Source organism: Paecilomyces variotii (genome assembly GCF_004022145.1).
Source record: "Paecilomyces variotii strain CBS 101075 chromosome Unknown C8Q69scaffold_4, whole genome shotgun sequence".
NCBI lineage: Eukaryota > Fungi > Ascomycota > Eurotiomycetes > Eurotiales > Thermoascaceae > Paecilomyces > Paecilomyces variotii.
In genome coordinates, this window is record NW_021167143.1 from 1,348,850 (window position 1) to 1,367,902 (window position 19,053).

A 19,053-nucleotide genomic window follows, 5' to 3' on the forward strand; every position below is an offset into this window, starting at 1 on the left:
TAACCGTGGAAAAAAGGGACCTTTTGAGAAAGTCCCTCAGCTAGAAAAATTCAAGAAGGGTACCTGATAATAATAATAAGTTCTCCACGGGGTAAAAATCGGGACCCTTAATCCTCTTTGTTCGTCGTTTCGTTCTTTTTCAGTAATGCTTGTGCATTAGAGACTTGGCTCTCATACACTGGCAGTATACAGGAGCTCATCATGTCGCTCATCTCGGAGCCCGTCGTGAATCTGGGCGCGTTGTTTGAGATATCATTTTTATTGAAGTTGACACTTATTGTGGTCATTCTGAGCAACTTCAAATGTCTTCCATTGGTGTGGCATGTAAGTATTTTTCTGTTTTCTATTCGGCTCAGAGCCACGCATGTTGTTATGAGATCAAAAAAAAAAAAGTCATATCTCTAACTTATTCTCTAGATCCGCCTCCTTAGAGGCTTTCGATTCGTGTTACGCTCGAACAGATACAAGAAAGAACCAGGCCCAGCACAGCTCTTTCAACCTCTCATCATATCGTCCGGTGGCTCCTTGATGGAGATGGACTACAATTTGCACAGTGAGTCACCGAACTGATCATCGAGTCAACTACTATCTGAACCTATAATTAACCGCCCTTTCACAGAGTCTAACAGCACATACTTTGCCGACCTCGACGTGGCCCGATGCCACCTGATGTGCACTCTCTTCAATCGCGGTGTGGACTATGCGCGCAACACCAAGTCTCTCGACTTTCTAGGCAGCTCAGACGGCATGGTCGGACTCGCGCTGGGGGCCGTCAGCTGCACATTCCGTCGCGAAGTGAAGCCATGTCAGCGCTACGAGATCTGGTCGCGCGTCCTGACCTGGGACCAGAAATGGATGTACATCGTGACGCATTTTGTCCGGAAAGACGCGATCAAGCCGCGCTCCTTCACCCTGCTGCCTGGCCAGGTGCGCCGCCGACAGGGAAAGCTCAAGGACCTCGCCAAGAAAGAGGATGCGATCTTCGCCTCGTCACTGAGCAAGTGTGTCTGGAAGAAAGGTCGGCGAACGATCCCCCCCGAGCTTATGCTGCAGGCTTCCGGACTCTTGCCCCCTAGGGCCGATCAGGAGGACTTCTTTGCCTCGTTGCGCGAAGAACCACTCTCTAAGCTCAAGCTCTCGCGCCAAGCAGAGGAGGTGTACGACATCCCGTTCAAGATTGCGGAGAAGATCGAGTCGACGTGGGATGCGCTCACGGACTACTTTTCCCCAGAGTCCGAGGACTCGGAGGGCGGCTTCTCTGCCGGTCCCAAGGAGATGCGCAAACAGGCGGAAGATGAGTGGACGTGGGATCGGGTCGAGCGTGAGCGACAACGGGGTATGGAGATCGCAAAGTCTCTCGCCGAACTAGATCGGCTCGACGGCGAGTTCACCGCTGAGGCCGATGCGTTGGGGTTGCGTCGGGATCTATGGTGATATATCACGCGCAAAAAAAAAGACATTATTAATTCCAGTCGAAACTTTACTCTCCTCCCTCCCCTGTCTTCGCCTTGACCTGTCTATTCCAGACTGTTTGATCGAAGAAAGGACCGAAGAGGAGGGGCGGTATTTTTTTTGGTTCTTGTGGTCTCTATCTTTTTCTGTTTTCTTTTCTTTTCTTTTCTTTTTCTTTTTAGATTTCCTTTTCGGGGCTATTTCTTCATGATTCCCATGATTAGTATAGTATGTATGGTGTAGTCACGGATCGTCTAATGTGAATGATTAATTCGATCTGCATCGCTACCTAATAAAACGCATTGACCTCCATCTAGAGTAAATAACTAGTTAGTTAGTTCGTAGTCCCTGCGCCTCTGCTGAATCTATTATGCTTAAATGTGAAGATCACGCAGACTTTAAGTCAAAGCCAAAAGCCATAAGTTAACAATGATCATCTCGAGATCGCTCCCTCCTGCATCCAGATCGCCGCTTACCCGAGCGCACGGATGATTATCGATGCATATGTATGTAGGGCTTTGAAAATCATAACTATATTATTAATACCTAATATAGTTCCCCAAAATTTCCCCCTAAAATTATACTATACTACTCCTTATCCCCGCAGCGAAGCGATAAGGTAATGCCTAATTTAAGCGAGAGATAGAATATTAGGTATTATTAGTATTCGACAAATAGTATCTGTGACTTATAGCTTATCTACTCCCTTTAATTGTGGGTGAGCCCTCCTAGTTTTTCACTTCTTACCAGTTTTTTACTTGTACCTTTTATATAGGAATATTAATAAAAGGTATATAAAGCAAAAAAAGAATATATCTAATTATCTCAATATTTTGTTAGGGGACCCCTTTATTTTAATTGATAATATTAAAATATTATTACTAAATAACTTATATTTAAATTTTTAAAAAGCTTTAATAAAAAATAAGTGATATATTATTATTTAAAGATTTCTCACTAAATATTTTTTATATGGGGAAAATAAAAAAAGCAAATATTTATTTTAATAATCAAGATTTTAATTTTAAATTAAAAGTATAGGTTATTATATTATAATATTTCAATACTATTAATTAAAATAAAGGGGTTCCTTAATAAATTGTTGAGATAATTAAATATATTCTATTTTTTGCCTTATATACCTTTTATATAGTATTCCTATATAAAAGATACCTAAAAATTTTAGTAAAAATCCGGTAGAAAATAAAAAACCAAGGGGGCTTATTTATAATTAAAGGGAGTAGGTAAGCTATAAGTTATAGATAATTTATCTTACTATTAAACTAACAAGATTTAGAATTATTAGCTAGTTAACTAAGCCATATAGGGGCTGTATAATTAAGAGCCGAGCCTTATAGATGAGTCAGATAAGATAGGCAAATTAATTGCTAACTAATTAAGATTTAATATTAGGTATAGATCCCAGCAATGCTAAGTTTATATCTTATATCCTGTCAGATTAAGAAATATACCTAATTAGTTAATTAATATTACTACCAGAGCATAAACTGCAGCTAGTTTTAAGGAGATAGTTTAATTCTAAATACTATTTATTCTTGCATCTCCAATATGCAGCTATACAATGCGTATTAGTAGTACTATATATAACTATATTATTAATACCTAATATAGTTCCCTAAAATTTCCCCCCAAAATTATATTATATTACTCCTCATCCCCGCAGTAAAGTGATAAGGTAATGCTTAATTTGAGTAAGAGATAGAATATTAGGTATTATTAGTATTCGACAAATAATATCTGTGACTTATAGCTTACCTATTCTTTTTAATTATAAATAAGCCCCCCCGGTTTTTTACTTCCTATTAGTTTTTTATTTGTACCTTTTATATAAGAATACTAATAAAAGGTATATAAAGTGAAAAAAAAATATATCTAATTATCTTAATATTTTATTAGGGGACCCCTTTATTTTAATTAATAATATTAAAATATTATTGCTAAATAACTTATATTTAAATTTTTAAAAAGCTCTAATAAAAAATAAGTGATATATTATTATTTAAAGATTTCTCACCAAATATTTTTTATATGGGGAAAATAAAAAAAGCAAATATTTACTTTAATAATCAAGATTTTAATTTCAAATTAAAAGTATAGGTTATTATATTATAATATTTTAATACTATTAATTAAAATAAAGGGATTCCTTAATAAATTATTGAGATAATTAAATATGTTCTATTTTTTACCTTATGTACCTTTTATATAGTGTTCCTATATAAAAGGTACCTAAAAATTTTAATAAAAATCTAGTAAGAAGTAAAAAACTGGGAGGGCTTATCTATAATTAAAGGGAGTAGGTAAGCTATAAGTTATAAATAATTTATCTTGCTGTTAAACTAGTAAGATTTGGAATTATTAGCTAGCTAACTAAGCTATATAGGGGCCATATAATTAAGAGCTGAGCCTTATAGATAAGTTAGATAAAATAGGTAAATTAATTATTAACTAATCAGGATTCAGTATTAGGTATAGATCTTAATAATGCTAAGTTTATATCCTGCATCCCGTCAGATTAAGAAGTATATCTAGTTAGTTAGTTAATATTATTATCAGAGCATAAACTACAGCTAGTTTTAAGGAGATAGTTTGATTCTAAATACTATTTATTCTTGCATCTCCAACATGCAGCTATACGATGTGTATTAGTAGTACCATACGTACCGTGTATTATTCGGTTATGTCTGTCTTCCTTCATCGCCCGAGATTTTCGGCGTAATGCCGCAAAACAGAGTCCCGAGTCGAGAAAGACCCCTAATAGCGTAGCATATGACATGTCCGATATTGAAAGAAAAAAAAAAACATACTGCTGCCTGCCTGCATATTGCATTCGTGTCAGTGGTGACTACCGCATGCACATAGATAGCGGCAACACCTGAGCTTGGGCCATGATACACATCGGCTATACTGCGTAACTACTACGAAACCCATGTATGTCCTCGTACTCGTTAGCATGTTAGCATTGTCACTGTAGCATGGCTGAATGTGGTACTGCAATAATATTCTGGACCAAGTACCACCACATAGACCTTGCTAGTGCATGGGGAGATGAGATATTCTAGACGCCGGCAGGGGGCCTGAGAGTCGTATTCGAATCTCGATCGCAGGACGACCCAATCGTCAACATACAAACAGGAGTGCTTGATGATACAGTCTGTTCTCGGTGAGCTGTGGTATGATTATGCGTCTATGTCCAGTTGTGGGAGGTAGGCCGGAGGGTGGCCGAAGAAGGTCCCTGTCTCCGAACTGGCCCATTCCTCATCGGTAGCCTGAAACCAAACATGTATGCAGAGAGCACATCGGAACGCTCCTGTCTCGCATCTGGATAACGTCTGTGTACCCAACAGAAGTCATGTCAAATCGGAAACAACAAGAGGCTCCTTGACATTTCCAGGTTGTCTGGCCTCGGGGACTTTGGTCTGTTGGGGACGGAGTGTATGTATGTATGTACAAGGGTTTGCTGGCCTGTATGGGATCCACGTACCTACGTAGGACTTACTCAGGTATAACGTCTACGAGGAAATTGCCAGGCGAGCATGAAGTTCGACAGCAGCATAGGAAAGGGTTTCGAAGGACTTCTAGATCAGAGGCCTCCCCCACTTCCTCTTCTCTCAGGTCTCTCTGGTCTTGAGACTTCTCCGCCGCGCAGACTAGCTGATTGCTGAGCAGAATCAGAATCGCTAACAGATGGTTCCAGTAGGATAGACGAGACACGGAGATAAAGTGTGGCTTACACGAATGGCCGAGACATCCGCATGAGGAATGCGCATTTGAGCAACCTTGTGGATGCAGAAGCAAGGCATAAACGAACAAGTGGCAGAGCAGATACGTACTTCCTGGATCCGTGGCGGTGCAATTCGTGGATCTATGTATTATTAGGGTTTTCATGATTCCCATGTGCCGTGAGAACCAACCTCCACCAGTGGCTGAGTAATTGTTGTTGCTTACTCGTTCGTCCCGCACAATCGCAAAAAGAACCCTCGATAGATTTGTGGCTGAGCAAGATACAATCGCACTGTCAAGATGCCGCTATAATAGACATCATTGCTATTGCCCAAGGATTGGCACTGCCAGCTGTCTCTACTGTGATCCAGTATTGCCAATTTATGATGCTGTATCCTGAACTTGTTCACGCTAATGACTACTCTAGTCCGAAAAACGAGTATCTTCTCCATGCGATCGGTTGGAAAAGCCGACCGTGCCGTGTTGGTGATGTCAAGTGTTTGCCAGAGAACCCCACGGGGCATGGTTGGAGTCCAACAGGACAGCAATAATGATCCCGGCGTTCCCGATGGGAAACGAAAACACAACATCGATCGGATATAGGTATCTGTATGGAGTCATCCACAGAAAGTACTTGCAATCACTGAGAAGGTACCGACGTGAAACAGGCTCTCTCTCACCAGCCCCAGTTGCATGGCAGATCTATCCGAACCACACATGTCAAGCTGGCGGCGTTGACCTCCGATCTCCGATCCGTGAATTGGCCCAGATCAAAAGACAAACTCCCCAAGGGCCTGAATTGTGCAGAGAAAACAAGTAAAGAATGTGATGGTAGGAAAGGTCAGAAGGAAGAACGGAGATCGTCAGGGCGCGATGTCAGGAAAGCTTGGTTGAACCAGAAAAGAGCGCGGGAACGGAACGGCAGTTATTCTGGTATTGTCCACGCGCTGGCGAAATCCCGAGTAATTTAGATTAAGAGAAGATGAACACATCGGGGGGCTGCAATCCATGGCTCCGACGAACTCCCAGAAACCATGGAATAAACACGAAGGGATGCTGAAGGCTGAAGTGAGACCTGCATGCCAACACGGTCGCGGGCTTCGCTTAAGTACTTAATTTAGGTATCTTCCCGAGCATCAAGATATGCACTACTTATCTACTACCAATACACGGTCGCTGCGACCTTACACGGCTCCAACACCTCCAAAGCATCTAGATGGGTCTATTATGACTACCAGTAATTCAATGAAAAGGATCTTAAGGATAACCAGTAATCATATTATGGATGAGGAGTCGCCCGTGGGCTATGACACGGAGTAAGTATATATATGTTGTGACGGCTGCAGACCACAGCAACCATTATTAATTAAACCTGGATCGGTGCCCTCCCATACGGTGCCGGACGGATCCAGCTTGACAGACAAACAAAAGATGGATTCAAAGGGACAAGCCAATCCACAGGATGCCCTGATGGCTAATGAAAGGATTATTAACAGTGAGAAGCGGATACGAGGGTGCCCTGCGCAAGGAGGTGGATATAGATCGACTTGGCTAAAACCAAGATATATCAAGCCCGTTCCGCGCCCCACACTGCAGGGACCATAGAGACGGATGAGCGATCGACAGGCTGGTCCACCGATGACTTCACATAGGGCTCGCGTGGGTAATTCGTGGAATCGGTTTTCTAGGAGCAATCACTCGGCCTTCCCCTGGATTGCGGCCGCCGTCCACTGGCCCCGGCTGCCAGACTCGACCATGTCGATACTGGCGTTTCCAAGTCTGCTGCGAGCCGACTTCAAGGTCTCCGCAGCTCGTCCAGTGGCAGTCGCGGACGCTGTTTCCTGGGCCCTGGCTTTGCGGGGCTTGCTACCGGATTTCTTGTAGGTCGCAATGTAGAAAGAGATGAACAGAACCAAGTACGAGCTGAGGATAACGCAGCCTGTCGCCGCAGCGAAAGGTTCTCCGCCGCACCGGCCGACGTGAGGTAGGCTCATCTCAGGGTGGATACTGGCAAAGTAGTCCCAGGTAGCGAAGTAGATGAAACCTGGGAGCAGGAGTCAGTTAAGAAAATAATTCATCCTGGGTGCTGTTGAGAATACACACCAAGGTCCAGGACGAACTGCGCAATCTGCAGGCGGGTGATCCACTCCTTCCACCAGACACGAATGCCCCGGGCACTCTGGAAGTAGTACCAGTACATGACAACGTGCACCGTGAGGTTGAGTGTGATAGGCACCCATGAAACAGGGGTGTGGCCAACGAGCTGAGTGTAGCAGAGGAAGGCGGTAGCACCATGGTGGTAGGTGTGTAGGAAGGCTAGATGGCTATCAGTAACACGGCAGTTTCGTTGCGCATGACAGGAAACACTCACTCAAAGGCTTCTTCTTCAGGACGAGGAAGACAGTATCAAGGAGCTCGACGTATTTGGTGAGGTAGTTGAGCTGGATGACCTTTCAGCGGGATTGTTCCCTTCGCGGGGGGGAAATAATACATACGTAGTAAAGAGTAACCAGCGGGTCGGTCCAACCGGGGTCACCGCAGATGCAGTTGTAGACTCCATGCTTCCAGAGCGATGGAAGAAGCTGGCCCAGGAAGAGCACCAACAATGCACCACTGACTCCGGTCAGGACGAAGTTGTGGATCATGAACAAGGTGTTCAGCTTGAAGGGCTCACGCTTGCGCATGAATTCCCAACCGGTGTAGATGGTGATGTAGTAGAGGGAGATCATGATCAAGGTCTCCTTCAAAGTCGCCATAGGCGTCTTTCCGGGGATGAACTTGAATTCATCAGCAGGATACCCCGTCACGGAGGTCCATGTCCGGTCAAACAAAGCCCATGGAGACGACTTGAGCAAGGCTGTGCTTGCTGGGCCGTAGAACGCGTCCAGCGAACTGGCAGACATAGCGAAAGGCGATTGATTGAATAAGCAACGATTGAGAGGAGATTAACTGGATAAGGTACTGATGAACAGTTGTCTATGAAAGGACCACAGACCGGACGGAGGGGGTATTAACGAATGTTGGTCCTGGAGTTCCTGCGCGGCAGAGAGAAGGAAGAGGGGATAAATCGAAACCACAAGAACAGCGATATTTGAAGACTATATGGATGTCCACCGGGGAAAGAACGACGGTCAATCTCCGCCAACCGAAACTAGAAAGCCCGTAGATGAGCGAGGTGGGAAACCAAGATTAACCCAACCGGAGACCAGAAGTCGCCAGGAAGGATATATACTACTGTCTCCGTCTTAGGTATCAAGGACATCTCGTAAGGCGCAACAACTCCTCTGTATGCTGTGGCAAGCCAATTCCAATTTTGAGACCCACTGCATACCACGTATTGTCCCCTTGTCGTGCTCCATCTAGATACGGAGTACATCCTCACTTCAGCCAAGGGAGCCGGAATCTGATCTGCTATCTTCTGGTTTCGGCCGGCCTGCTGTCCTTGCAGACATATCTAGGGGCCTAGAACCCTCCTCAATGTTGGATTTCCAATCTACACGTTATCCAATCGCATGATGCCTGTCGATAAGATGCAGAGCACGGATACAATACAATAATACGGTGATGCAACTGATCAAAGTACCATAGTTCCCATTGACCCTGACTTCATGCACAACTATCGGGATGCCCTCCACGGAATATGCTGCCGGAAGATAAAAGTGGGACGCCAACATGCAACAGGTCATTTTATCTTGATGACATTGATCTCAGGCAAGAAGCTAAATCTTCTCGTGTACACGATTATCTATCATCCATTGGGTTGCCAGGAGTTCACGTGGAGAAAGAGGTTTTAAAACAGGAATTCCCATGACCTCAGCTGTAAAATCCCACTGACTGACGGGCCGAGATATTGCCCACTCGGACTTGCTTACGCCGCTATACGAGCAACGAGTTATTATTATGTTACTCTCTGCAGGGCTGGCGCGAATGAACGTGGATGAACGTGCAACGCGAGATCCCGGTGGGTCGTTGGAGCCCAGGTCCAGCTTTGAAGAAATCTTTCAAGTCATCTGGGATCTACTCCGTACTTAGTTTCGCGAATCCCTCTTTGATACCGTTGATCTGCGTGACCCTCGCGAACAGTTGGAGATCAATATCACAGAGAATTGGAAATCATGCGTCATGGTATGTCAATAAGCAATCCATTTCGCTCGTATCTCGGGTTGAGACCCGTTGGTACGGCATCAATTCTGTGTTTATCGGAATCAACTACTACCATCTCCCGCAAGGAAGACCCGTTAGCCTCTCCGACACCCTTGATTATTATTACTTCCCTAAAGGAAAAGGAATCGGACAGAAACAATGATAGACGGGGTCCACAGAATTATCCCGAAAATTAACTCCGTGATCCTGGCTCAACGTAACATTGGCCACATCTAAAATTGATATAACCTAGAACAAGCAAGCGAACTGCCCATTCTGTACAAAAGTACACTGGTAAGAACAAGGGAAGTGCCTTACTTGGTAGGCGCTGGACAGTTCCCACGCTATGATGTGAGCCGTCTTTAGCGTGATAGAGCTAACAGATCTCGGAGATCTAGAGTATGTACCAAGTTACCACCCGGAACGCCAACGATACGCGCCGTAACATACCGGCGTGAAACGTGACAATGTTACACAGTACCAATCTTACCGTCCTGACAGCCTTACGCTTTGCTTCCCTTCTAGAGCACTACACCGAGAAAGGAATGTCTCTCTGCCATGAGTAAACATTAGTTATTGCATTGCAGACGTGAGCTCATAGCCTCCACTCTTCTCGTTGGTCATGACTGCAGGCATCTTCCACAGCCCTTATGGACGCCACGCGCTGCAATTGAGACAGCCAGCTCCAACTTGGTCAACATGGACCCATGTCAGTGTGATCTACGACACGCCTGACGCCTTGTTGAAGTATTTGCCGCTCCCCTTAATTCGTGGCTCCAATGGATCATATCCACTGGTGAGGTCCAGAATCGGCCCCTACCTTGGATAACTGCAATGGATATGGTTCGTTTCTCGGAATTAGACCGGGAGCCCTTCCCTCCCTGTCATCATGTAAAGAAGGGAACGGAGCAGTCGTGGGCAGAACCACAGCTTATCCGGTCCTGAATATAAACGAGAAATTCCTCTTGATCCCCTTTTCACACTGGAGCCAACCCTCTTCTTTCTTTCAGTATCGGGGCCCAGGGTCACTGCATGAACGTGTCCTGACTCTTGTATAGCATCCTTCATAGATCTTCGTTTCCAACCTTCTACCATGGCTGCTCCAACCCCAGCCAAGACGCCGTATCAGGTGTCCTTCACAAGTCTGATACTCGCGTCCACTCTCGCTGCAGGTGTCGCGTCGAGGACGACATCTCTCGACACATTCACTGCCCTCCTTTGGACTTATGCAGTTGCCATCCCGGCCTGGGTCCTGTACAAGTCGTACATCTACCCTTTCTATGTTTCTCCTCTCCGCGTTGTCCCCACGGTCTCTGGATTTCCCCTGTGGGGTCAGTTCTTCGAGATTATCACAGAGGAAGTCGGTGTCCCTCAGCGTCGATGGCACAAGGAGCTGGGCCCGGTCGTCCGCTACTTCTTCCCGCTGGGCGCGGAGAGACTGTCTATTGCGGACGATAACGCTCTGAAGCACATGATGGTCAAGAACCCGTACAACTTCCCCAAGCCGGTCCGGGCGAAGAAGTGGATGCTCCGGATCCTGGGCGAGGGTGTCCTCTTGGCTGAAGGCGGTGCCCACGTTCACCAGCGCAAGGCTCTGACTCCGGGTTTCTCCATTGCGTCCATTCGTACTCTCGCACCCATCTTTTGGCGCAAGGCCATTCTGATGGCAGATCTCTGGGAACAGGAGATGAATGCGGCAAATGTCAAGACCAAGTCCTTCGAAGTCTTGGAGTGGCTGAACCGCACGACGCTGGACATCATCGGCGAGGCGGGTTTTGGTTCTGATATCAACTCCCTCGAGCATCCAGAGGCTCCTCTGCGTGAGGCGTACCGTGCTGTCTTCGTCTTTGATCTCGGGTCCAGAATCCTGCACGGCCTCCAGGCCTTCTTCCCTATGACCAAGTACCTGCCTGCAAAGATGAACCGCGACATGGAGTTCTCCCGCCAGATCATTCTCAAAAACGCTACCAAAATCATCAAGGACAAGGAGTCCAGCGTCAACCCCGCCGACAAGGACATTCTTTCGTTGCTCGTCCGCGACAACATGAAGCTTCAGGCTGCGGGTGAGAAGGGTCTTACCTTCGAGACCATGCGTGATCAGGTGATGACTTTCCTGGGTGCTGGCCACGATACCACCGCCACTGGTGTTGCCTGGACACTGCATCTCCTCTGCAAGCACCAGGATGTCCAAAACAAGCTTCGTGAGGAGATTCGGGCCCACTACCCATTCCTCTTCGACGATACCACCCGTCATGACCCCGAGCTCTTCAAGAAGATCGATCCAGACCAGCTGCCCTACATGGACAACGTCTGCCGCGAGTCCCTGAGATACATTCCTCCTATCCCCATGACCGTCCGCCAGTCCCTCGCCGACGACAAGCTTGGCGACTACTTCGTCCCCGCCGGAACCACCATCTATGTTCTCGCCAACACCATCAACCGCATGCCCGAATACTGGGGACCGACGGCCAACACCTTCGATCCGGACCGCTGGGACCACCTCCCCGAATCTTACACGACCAACGCATTCATGACCTTCCTCCAGGGCCCTCGTGGCTGCATTGGTCGTAAGTTCGCTGAAACTGAAATGAAGACGCTGCTCTGCTCCTTGCTCAGCAAGTTCCACTTCGATCGGGACGAGTCCGTGACTGACCCTGAGGAGTTGAAGATGTGGCGGTTGGTGTTGCGGCCGCGGGACGGGGTAACGCTTAAGGCGACCAAGGTCTAACTAAACCCAAAAATAACATCATCATAATTATTATCATTACCACTCCGCAGCTAGGTCTGCTAATACCTTTGTTTTGGAGGTCGCATGTCGGGTGTTCCCCATTTTCTTTATGTCATAATATAATAGCAGTTAGTACACAACGTGAAAACTCTGTATCTCTTCTGGTATATAAATATCCTCGAGTACTATATTTTTCTGCTCCTATCCGTTCAATTTCAACCCGGACACCTCCATCGATCTTTGGTGAATGCTGCCTAAGTAGACACATTAAGTGATTTTGAAGATTTCGGACCAAAGATAGGCTGTGAATAGAGATATTATGGCGATCGACCATGTAACCTGGAATCAGAGACCAGATCCTTTAGTCGAGATGAAACTGACAATGAATCGTCTTCAGTATTATACAATTATTTGATCAAGCAGGAAAGAGCTGACGATGGCCAACTACCTACATAGGACTTACGATCCTGTGGAATCTGTATCTACAGTTCCTGTTATGCGTCTTATCAAGATCGGTTATGTTAGACCACCACCCTCTCCCACTAGGCAAGCCAACATGTGCATAACCGACTCCCAAGTGAATGCATAATTTACAAGATGGAATATTCTCTCTCAATATACATCTACGTGACAGAAGCAACATGACAAAACAACAGTTTCCCATTCATATACATCGGAAAAGAATAGGGAAAGAAAGCGGATTTGCCATAAAACACCGATTTATGCAATACACCACATGACGACTCTTGTTGCTCCTTTCTAAAGAATTTCTTCGCATAAAAGCTGATGATTCATGCCCTTGTCTGCCTTTCTGGAGTGGCATGTCCCTCTAGAATCGAAACGCACGAGAAACGGTACAAAAGAGATTTTGGTCTGTAGACATCTTGATCCTAGAGCGCGAGATGGAAAAGACGACGATGACGACGACGACGATGATGATGAGGAATGGCAATAAAACTCAGTGTAGTGGTAAATAAAAAGGGAACAGCGAGCCGTTCCATTGGGGGTATCGTATTCCAGAATTATATAGTGATTAGATTAGACATAACCGTTCGATGACAGCCCGGATTGGAAAGAAACTCCGACCGTGTACAGCCAGTAGAAGTAGATGAGTTAAGACGGAACATAGCCAGCCCCGCGGGAAAGGAAATCTGGAGGGAAACTGTAAGGGAGAGAGAAAATGTGATCAACGAATGTCTTGCTGGCGAGGCTTGATGGTCGTTGTCAATCCGGTATAAGCGATTGGAAGGATCAGGCGATGGGTATCTTGATGCAACAAGCCTGGTTTAATAATGAGACCCAGCTAATAAGGGTTCAGGAATGGTATAGGCACTCAAGAGAAGACCAGTCTCTGAGCCAGATGGAGAGGACGTGCTCGAGCATTCAGGTTTCAGAAATCGACAGAGCCGTGTGACGGATTTCAATGCTCGAAACGGGCCTTGGTGGACACCGTTAGCAAACGGTCAGATATGCAACGCTCCCAGGGGAAAAGGTGCCTGGGACCGCAGATTCAAACATCAAGCCACCTGCGGGCCGCGCTGGGGCTAATGCGCTATTCAAGCGGCCTTCTTCCGGTGTACTTTCCATTCAGCTTTCGCCACACGCATAAAAAGCTCAATGTCCTTTACGGGTACCCAGCTCGTGAGGACCTTCATAGCATTTTCGAAATCGGACTCGAGAATAATCTCGCGCATGCCATCAATGAGAGCAGCCGACGTTGCGTGCAAGACGTCCAGACTTCTTCCGAACGGGCTTGCTGCAGGTTGACTGCCATGGCCATCAGCGGAGCTCAAAGGCGGCTGAGACGACGCAGGAATGTCAGAGTCTCCTAGAAGCATGAAGACATCCCAGACGCGCAGTTGTGCTGGGAAAGGGATGGAATAATTGAACAGCGTGAGGTACCAACGCGTCCCGTATGCGGTTGGTGGGATGCCCAGTTCGTTCTGTGCATGTTAGCAACCTGGTTTTTTCTCATACTGAACGTCCACGACTTACCAACTTGGCGGCTACCTCACCACCTGCAAGCCAATCTTTTTCGAAATCATCCAAAGCTTCCATCAATCCAGCAAACCCAGATCTATATAGGCGATCTAAGCCTCGCAGCTGCCACAGCCGAACAAGCATGATGAACGCGTGCTCTTCGTCGAAATAGGAAAGCAGGGTAGCCGCTAGTGCGGCCATACCTTGTACGTATCCTGTCTCAGGGAAATACAATGACATTGCGTGAAGTACTCGAAACAACAATCTTTGCCCGCCGCGGTAGCGTCTTCGAAACATGATGTGGCTACTGATAGTGCGAGGGACATCGATATCGATTTGAACGTCATCGGCTGAAGACATATGTTGGAAGTCATGGAAAGCTTGCATTAGCTCTTCCTCGGTGGGGCTATCGTCCCTTTTCTTTGCACTCGTGGCAAGGAATGAATACCAGGCTGTCGCTCGCCATCGGTCAGGTATTCCCTTCCATGTCCGCTCCATGAGTTTCGAGCTCTTGGTGTCGAATTCGAATGTCATGCCACCACCATCTGGGTTCGTCTTCGTAGGCTTAGCCATCTTTGTCCACTTCTCCTCTCGTTCCCATTCCTTTCTTCTCATGGCACGAGATGCAGGAGTGTCCACTTCATCGCTCGTTGCGACGGGTTCAAAGGGAAGCGTGAGCATATCGGCAGCCTCGTCTCTCAGCCTGCGGTCTCTGTTGTGTGGTAGGCGGTTGGTCGCATATCGAAATCGAGATGCTGACCGATGTAGCGATGAATACGCGCTTTGTGAAGATGTTGGGCGATTAGAAACGTCTGACATTTTTCGAGCAGGGGAACGCCCTGAGAAGGAACGATTGCTGGCGATGGTCGAAGGGGCGCGTCTCACAGTGTGTTTTCGACGGGGTGTTTCAGAAGCAAGTAGGAGACTCGTGGATACACGTTGGATATGGGGTTCTGCTGCACACTCCCCAGAATGAGCGTTGCACCGCGGGATAATAAACCCATAACGGTCGACCTCCCCCGCCCGTATATCATGCCAGTCCTCGATACCTCCAGCCAGTTCATATGCCTCTCGTTTTATAGACCCATTGGTGTGCCCGACCGAAGTAACGCTCTTCATATCCGTAGACACATTAGCATCCGACCCGACGTCTGTTCCCCCTTCAGTAGGTGTGCTCTCCTCCCACAGCACTCCATTCTCAATAGCCATCGCCTTGGAGACCTCCGCGTCAGAGACATCTTCTTCTCCCTTCTCATACATCAGTCGAACGCGGCGCGATAACAAGTCCTCGTCTGCGGAGATTGCCCGTGACGCGCTACTTGTTGGCCGCAACCGGAGCGAGTGAGAAGATCTCATGCGCCTAGTGTCTGTCCTGTTGTCTGTCTTGTCTGTCCTGCGCACGTTGACTGCCGAGTCGCTCAGACCTGAGGACGTCATTGGTTTATTCTCTGAGGATGTTGAAGGTTTCTCCTCTCGATTGTCGTTGCTGACGTTGCTGACAATGCTGCCACGCTTTGAAAACTCCAGACCTGGTACTGAAAGGTCTTCGAAGGAGCCGGTTGGGATACTCAGCGTTATTCCACGAAATGGTGCTTCAACTGGAGGCGTAGGCGGTGGAGCCGTTTTCGCATCTGAATCAGTAGACGACTTTCTGCCCCTCAGACCAGCCCACCTCCGCTCTGACCAGTGCGAGCTGGGACGGCCGCTTTGTTCATCCACGACAATACTGGGAACACTCCTGGGCGATTTGAGGCTCTGCGCAGACTGACTATCCGCCGTTCGAATAGGCCTCAGTTCCTTCAACGCATACATGGTCGCAATGCCAGAATCCTGCCTCTCAGCATGATCCGATTCGCACGCGGGTCTCACAGAACGGCCGTCTGACGATGGTGTACTGGTGCACGATAGTTTTCGGTCGGGAGGTTGGTCGACCGGCGTAGGGGACGAAACGGACTTGATCTGGACAGGTGCCTTCGCTGCGACAGTGTCATCGAACGCGATGGCGCGCACGCTCGAGTCAACGGGCCGCATGGCGGAAGCTGACGAGTCTGGTCTCTGATCGACCATTATTCTGGCATGGCTTGCGACTCCAAACGGTTCTGTCAACCTTTACTTCGGTCGGGGACCGTCCCGTAATAAGGCACGAAGTCAATTCACCCTTGAGCCAGGGGAATGAGGGGATAGATCTAAGTTCGCCAGGGATCAAGAACCTGATAGGGTCGCGTGCTTGACAGTTAGTTATGCAGCGAAACCAGCACGGAATGGTCGCCGACGGAATCAAAGCCCGGCACGAGCTAGGTCGATAGCTCTGTGGACGCGAAATCCCAGAGTCAAAGAATGCCGGGATTGGAACTGTCTCATTCCAGAGAATTGCGACTGGGAAGATGGAGCAAGTGAGATCTGGACTATCTACTGCTGGAGGGACGGCATTGATCAGCGTCGGGGAAGTGGATGTCTCAAGTGGGCTCTTGAAAGGGGGTCGCAACTTGCTTGATTGTGTCCCACAGAGTTGGTAGAAGCCAGAAACAGCCAACCGAAATAATGATCCGAGCGGTGTTCAGTTGGTTTGGACGCACTGACGGGCGGCCATGGGTCTGTGGTGGTTGAGAGGATAATAGTACCAATGGCGATCAGATTCTTTTATTCGAGCTGTCTTTTTTTTTTTCTTTTCTTTTCGTCTTCCCGTCCTTGTCGTCGTCGCAGAAAACGTCCAAACGGCGTCCTTGCGTACGCTCAGTCACGGCAGCTAAATCCACTTGGAGGCGACTAAATCTTTAGGCCAATGGACCTATCTTGCTTCTTTAAAGCTTCAATTCCTGGTGGGGCAGCTCCTTGGGTCAGATCTCATTCTCCAGCAATACAGGGTCAGACTCAGACCCCTTGGGAGTCCCTGGGGAGCTAACTATCTCAATGGTGCTTCCACGTCTGCGGAACCAACTGCGATCGCGCGTGGCAAAGGCGATGAGAGATCAAATATAGCCGAATCCAAAGCTTAAGTCGGTTTATGAAGCAGCCTGTCCCACCAAGACTAAGGGAAGCTATCTACATCAGAGATGCAAGGAGCAGCCTGCTGGTTCGACCACAGCCAGTTCACTATGTAACCAAAAAAAAAGGACGAGAAACACTCCAACGCCACGGCCGTTCGCCAGCAGGCCAAATGCAAAGGGACCAGCTAACATGCAAACGCAGCGACGCCAACAGGGATATCAGAAAGATAAAATAAAAAAAAAAGGAATCAAAAGGGACCAGCGTGTCTGGTGTCGTGTTTTTGAACGTCCAAGCGCCGCCAGTCGTATCTCATCACGCAACGGCTGCCATGTTGGCACCGGAGCCAGCTGGACCCGCGGGCCGTCCAGGTGCCACGGGTTCTTTGGGTAAGAGCTCGATCTGTCTCACCAGGAAACTTTTCTCGTCCGTGAACTGGTCATCGTCGGTTCGGTCTTCCAGGAATTTGGGAAGAAACTTGAGCAATCGATCGCGGTTGTTGATCAGGATCCGCTGCACCGCCACAGATTTATTTGGATTCGCAACAAAGACCTGGCCACATTCTTCGGTTAACCCTCGCTTTTCGTGATGGTCATGATCCCCCGGGCCGCGTATGGAGTCAAAACACACCTTGAACACGTGGAATCCCTCATACTGCACCATCTTGCGGTCATCCTTCAATAACTTCATGCACAGTTTGAGATGCTCTCCGCTGTCAACATAGGCCGTCATGACGTTATAGTTCGCACGGTCGAGAAGGATCTCTCCGAGCAGCTTGATGCTCTGTCGCTTTGTAACGTAGGAGTCTGACTGAACAAGGATGCTGTTGTATCTCGAAAAGAACAAATCAAAATTCGTAGCTAGATAGCCGGACACAAGGGTCTTGTGACGAGTGAGAATCTCCTGTGATAGGTTCATTAGCTCACCGCGCTTACGGATACCTGTCCTTTTGAAGCCTACCCTGAAGGTCGTGAACGCATCCGCGCTCACTTCGAAGCTCCCTTGATCTATCCATCCAAAGAACTTCCAGAATACGCCCTCGCCTGATTGAACAATACCGGCTTGTAGGTCGCTCAAACGGATAGCGGGTTCCCCTTCAGCAGACTGGTCGTAAAGGATGATGGCCGCGATAACATCGAATTTTAGGGCTTCTCTCAGGATCGTCCCACAGGGCATTGCGCTCTGGCTGTACTCGTAGCCCCGACATAATTCAACAATGACCTCGGGTCTATTATGGACAATGTACGATATCACTGGCGGGTCTCCATTGGTAGATTGCGGATGTTTGAATCGAAGGATATGTGAGAATATTGTCTGTGTATCCTTTCTCGACTCGAAAGGTAATAGTCGTATACTCCGAGCCAGTTCATATAGCAAATCTTCTTGGATAACGGCCTGCACTAGTGCTTGTACCTGCTCTGGGGACGTATCGACCTCTTCGGGCACGTCAGCGAACTAGGCCTTCCAACTATATCTTCATAAGAGCGAGTAAAACCGACCTTGTGTTCCCTGGACCATTAGTTTCACCTGGGACAGCTGCTTCGCGAGGTCTTCCTCAACCTGGGTCATGTCTCCATCAGCAGGGACGAGCCAACGTCTGTCATCGAGCTGCTCGACCAACCTTAGCGATTCCAGGAGTCTCCTCGATCCTTGCCAGGAGATCCTTGACTGTCCTGGCAACATCAGATGGTTGCCGTGTTCGACCACGGTTGAAGAAGAACGCCATTGTCGCGGGGAATGATTGTGGACGGACAACAACGGGGCTCGAAGGCGTCAGCGCATGTGAGATTGTGGAAAAGCAAAGAACGGATGGGCGGAGTAGGAACCCCAAGTGTCGACTCGCCTCTACTGACGATGAGAAAAGGGAGCAATTGAGTTGTGACCGGCAGAGTTGAGATCCAGCTGGAAAAGCATGTCTGGAACGGGAAGTCCAGCAACACGGCGGAGGCGGTGACGGCGCGGCGGGGTTCCCGCACAGTCTGGGCCAGTCGTGGCGCCGATAAACAAAATGCTATCGAGCG

At 47.8% G+C, this 19,053-nt stretch overlaps 6 protein-coding genes across 6 annotated transcripts; 2 read left to right on the top strand and 4 right to left on the bottom strand.

The window, feature by feature from the left end:
- Positions 1 to 301: 301 nt before the first annotated feature.
- C8Q69DRAFT_464851 (hypothetical protein) lies at positions 302 to 1,691 on the top strand. The gene has a single exon (XM_028630453.1). It carries the CDS (start codon positions 670 to 672, stop codon positions 1,432 to 1,434), a length of 765 nt encoding a protein of 254 aa, XP_028485970.1. The 5' UTR covers positions 302 to 669; the 3' UTR covers positions 1,435 to 1,691.
- Positions 1,692 to 4,660: 2,969 nt separating this feature from the next.
- C8Q69DRAFT_519793 (hypothetical protein) lies at positions 4,661 to 6,178 on the bottom strand (the record flags this gene model as incomplete). The annotated part of the gene is made up of 5 exons (XM_028633478.1): positions 5,422 to 6,178; positions 5,307 to 5,338; positions 5,208 to 5,252; positions 4,973 to 5,153; positions 4,661 to 4,805 (listed from the first exon to the last, which is right to left on the bottom strand). The coding sequence occupies exons 1-5, from the start codon at positions 5,784 to 5,786 to the stop codon at positions 4,661 to 4,663; spliced, it is 768 nt and encodes a 255-aa protein (XP_028485971.1). The 5' UTR covers positions 5,787 to 6,178.
- A 483-nt stretch (positions 6,179 to 6,661) lies between these two features.
- Positions 6,662 to 8,099, bottom strand: C8Q69DRAFT_519797 (putative elongation of fatty acids protein; the record flags this gene model as incomplete). Its single annotated transcript, XM_028633479.1, has 4 exons — positions 6,662 to 7,240; positions 7,300 to 7,512; positions 7,568 to 7,637; positions 7,692 to 8,099. The coding sequence occupies 4 exons, from the start codon at positions 8,097 to 8,099 to the stop codon at positions 6,891 to 6,893; spliced, it is 1,041 nt and encodes a 346-aa protein (XP_028485972.1). The 3' UTR covers positions 6,662 to 6,890.
- A 2,201-nt stretch (positions 8,100 to 10,300) lies between these two features.
- Positions 10,301 to 12,123, top strand: C8Q69DRAFT_240684 (putative cytochrome P450). Its single transcript, XM_028626484.1, has one exon. The coding sequence runs from the start codon at positions 10,433 to 10,435 to the stop codon at positions 12,065 to 12,067; it is 1,635 nt and encodes a 544-aa protein (XP_028485973.1). The 5' UTR covers positions 10,301 to 10,432; the 3' UTR covers positions 12,068 to 12,123.
- Positions 12,124 to 13,552: 1,429 nt separating this feature from the next.
- Positions 13,553 to 16,582, bottom strand: C8Q69DRAFT_240757 (TBC domain protein). Its single transcript, XM_028626486.1, has 2 exons — positions 14,063 to 16,582; positions 13,553 to 14,010 (listed from the first exon to the last, which is right to left on the bottom strand). Exons 1-2 carry the CDS (start codon positions 16,112 to 16,114, stop codon positions 13,624 to 13,626), a joined length of 2,439 nt encoding a protein of 812 aa, XP_028485974.1. The 5' UTR covers positions 16,115 to 16,582; the 3' UTR covers positions 13,553 to 13,623.
- Positions 16,583 to 17,308: 726 nt separating this feature from the next.
- C8Q69DRAFT_240733 (conidiophore development protein HymA) lies at positions 17,309 to 19,053 on the bottom strand. Its single transcript, XM_028626485.1, has 4 exons — positions 18,654 to 19,053; positions 18,532 to 18,592; positions 17,993 to 18,468; positions 17,309 to 17,935 (listed from the first exon to the last, which is right to left on the bottom strand). The coding sequence occupies exons 1-4, from the start codon at positions 18,756 to 18,758 to the stop codon at positions 17,348 to 17,350; spliced, it is 1,230 nt and encodes a 409-aa protein (XP_028485975.1). The 5' UTR covers positions 18,759 to 19,053; the 3' UTR covers positions 17,309 to 17,347.

What these genes read in the sequence shown, in the direction of transcription:
- C8Q69DRAFT_240684 (XM_028626484.1), top strand. Translation starts at nt 10,433, where the DNA reads ATGGCTGCTCCAACCCCAGCCAAGACGCCGTATCAGGTGTCCTTCACA.
- C8Q69DRAFT_464851 (XM_028630453.1), top strand. Translation starts at nt 670, where the DNA reads ATGTGCACTCTCTTCAATCGCGGTGTGGACTATGCGCGCAACACCAAG.
- C8Q69DRAFT_240733 (XM_028626485.1), bottom strand. Translation starts at nt 18,758, where the DNA reads ATGGCGTTCTTCTTCAACCGTGGTCGAACACGGCAACCATCTGATGTT. An exon ending in AGACTCCTGGAATCGCTAAG is followed by an intron (nt 18,593 to 18,653) that starts GTTGGTCGAGCA and finishes GACATGACCCAG; the next exon opens with GTTGAGGAAGACCTCGCGAA. An exon ending in AATGGTCCAGGGAACACAAG is followed by an intron (nt 18,469 to 18,531) that starts GTCGGTTTTACT and finishes ACGTGCCCGAAG; the next exon opens with AGGTCGATACGTCCCCAGAG.
- C8Q69DRAFT_240757 (XM_028626486.1), bottom strand. Translation starts at nt 16,114, where the DNA reads ATGGTCGATCAGAGACCAGACTCGTCAGCTTCCGCCATGCGGCCCGTT. An exon ending in GTGAGGTAGCCGCCAAGTTG is followed by an intron (nt 14,011 to 14,062) that starts GTAAGTCGTGGA and finishes TAACATGCACAG; the next exon opens with AACGAACTGGGCATCCCACC.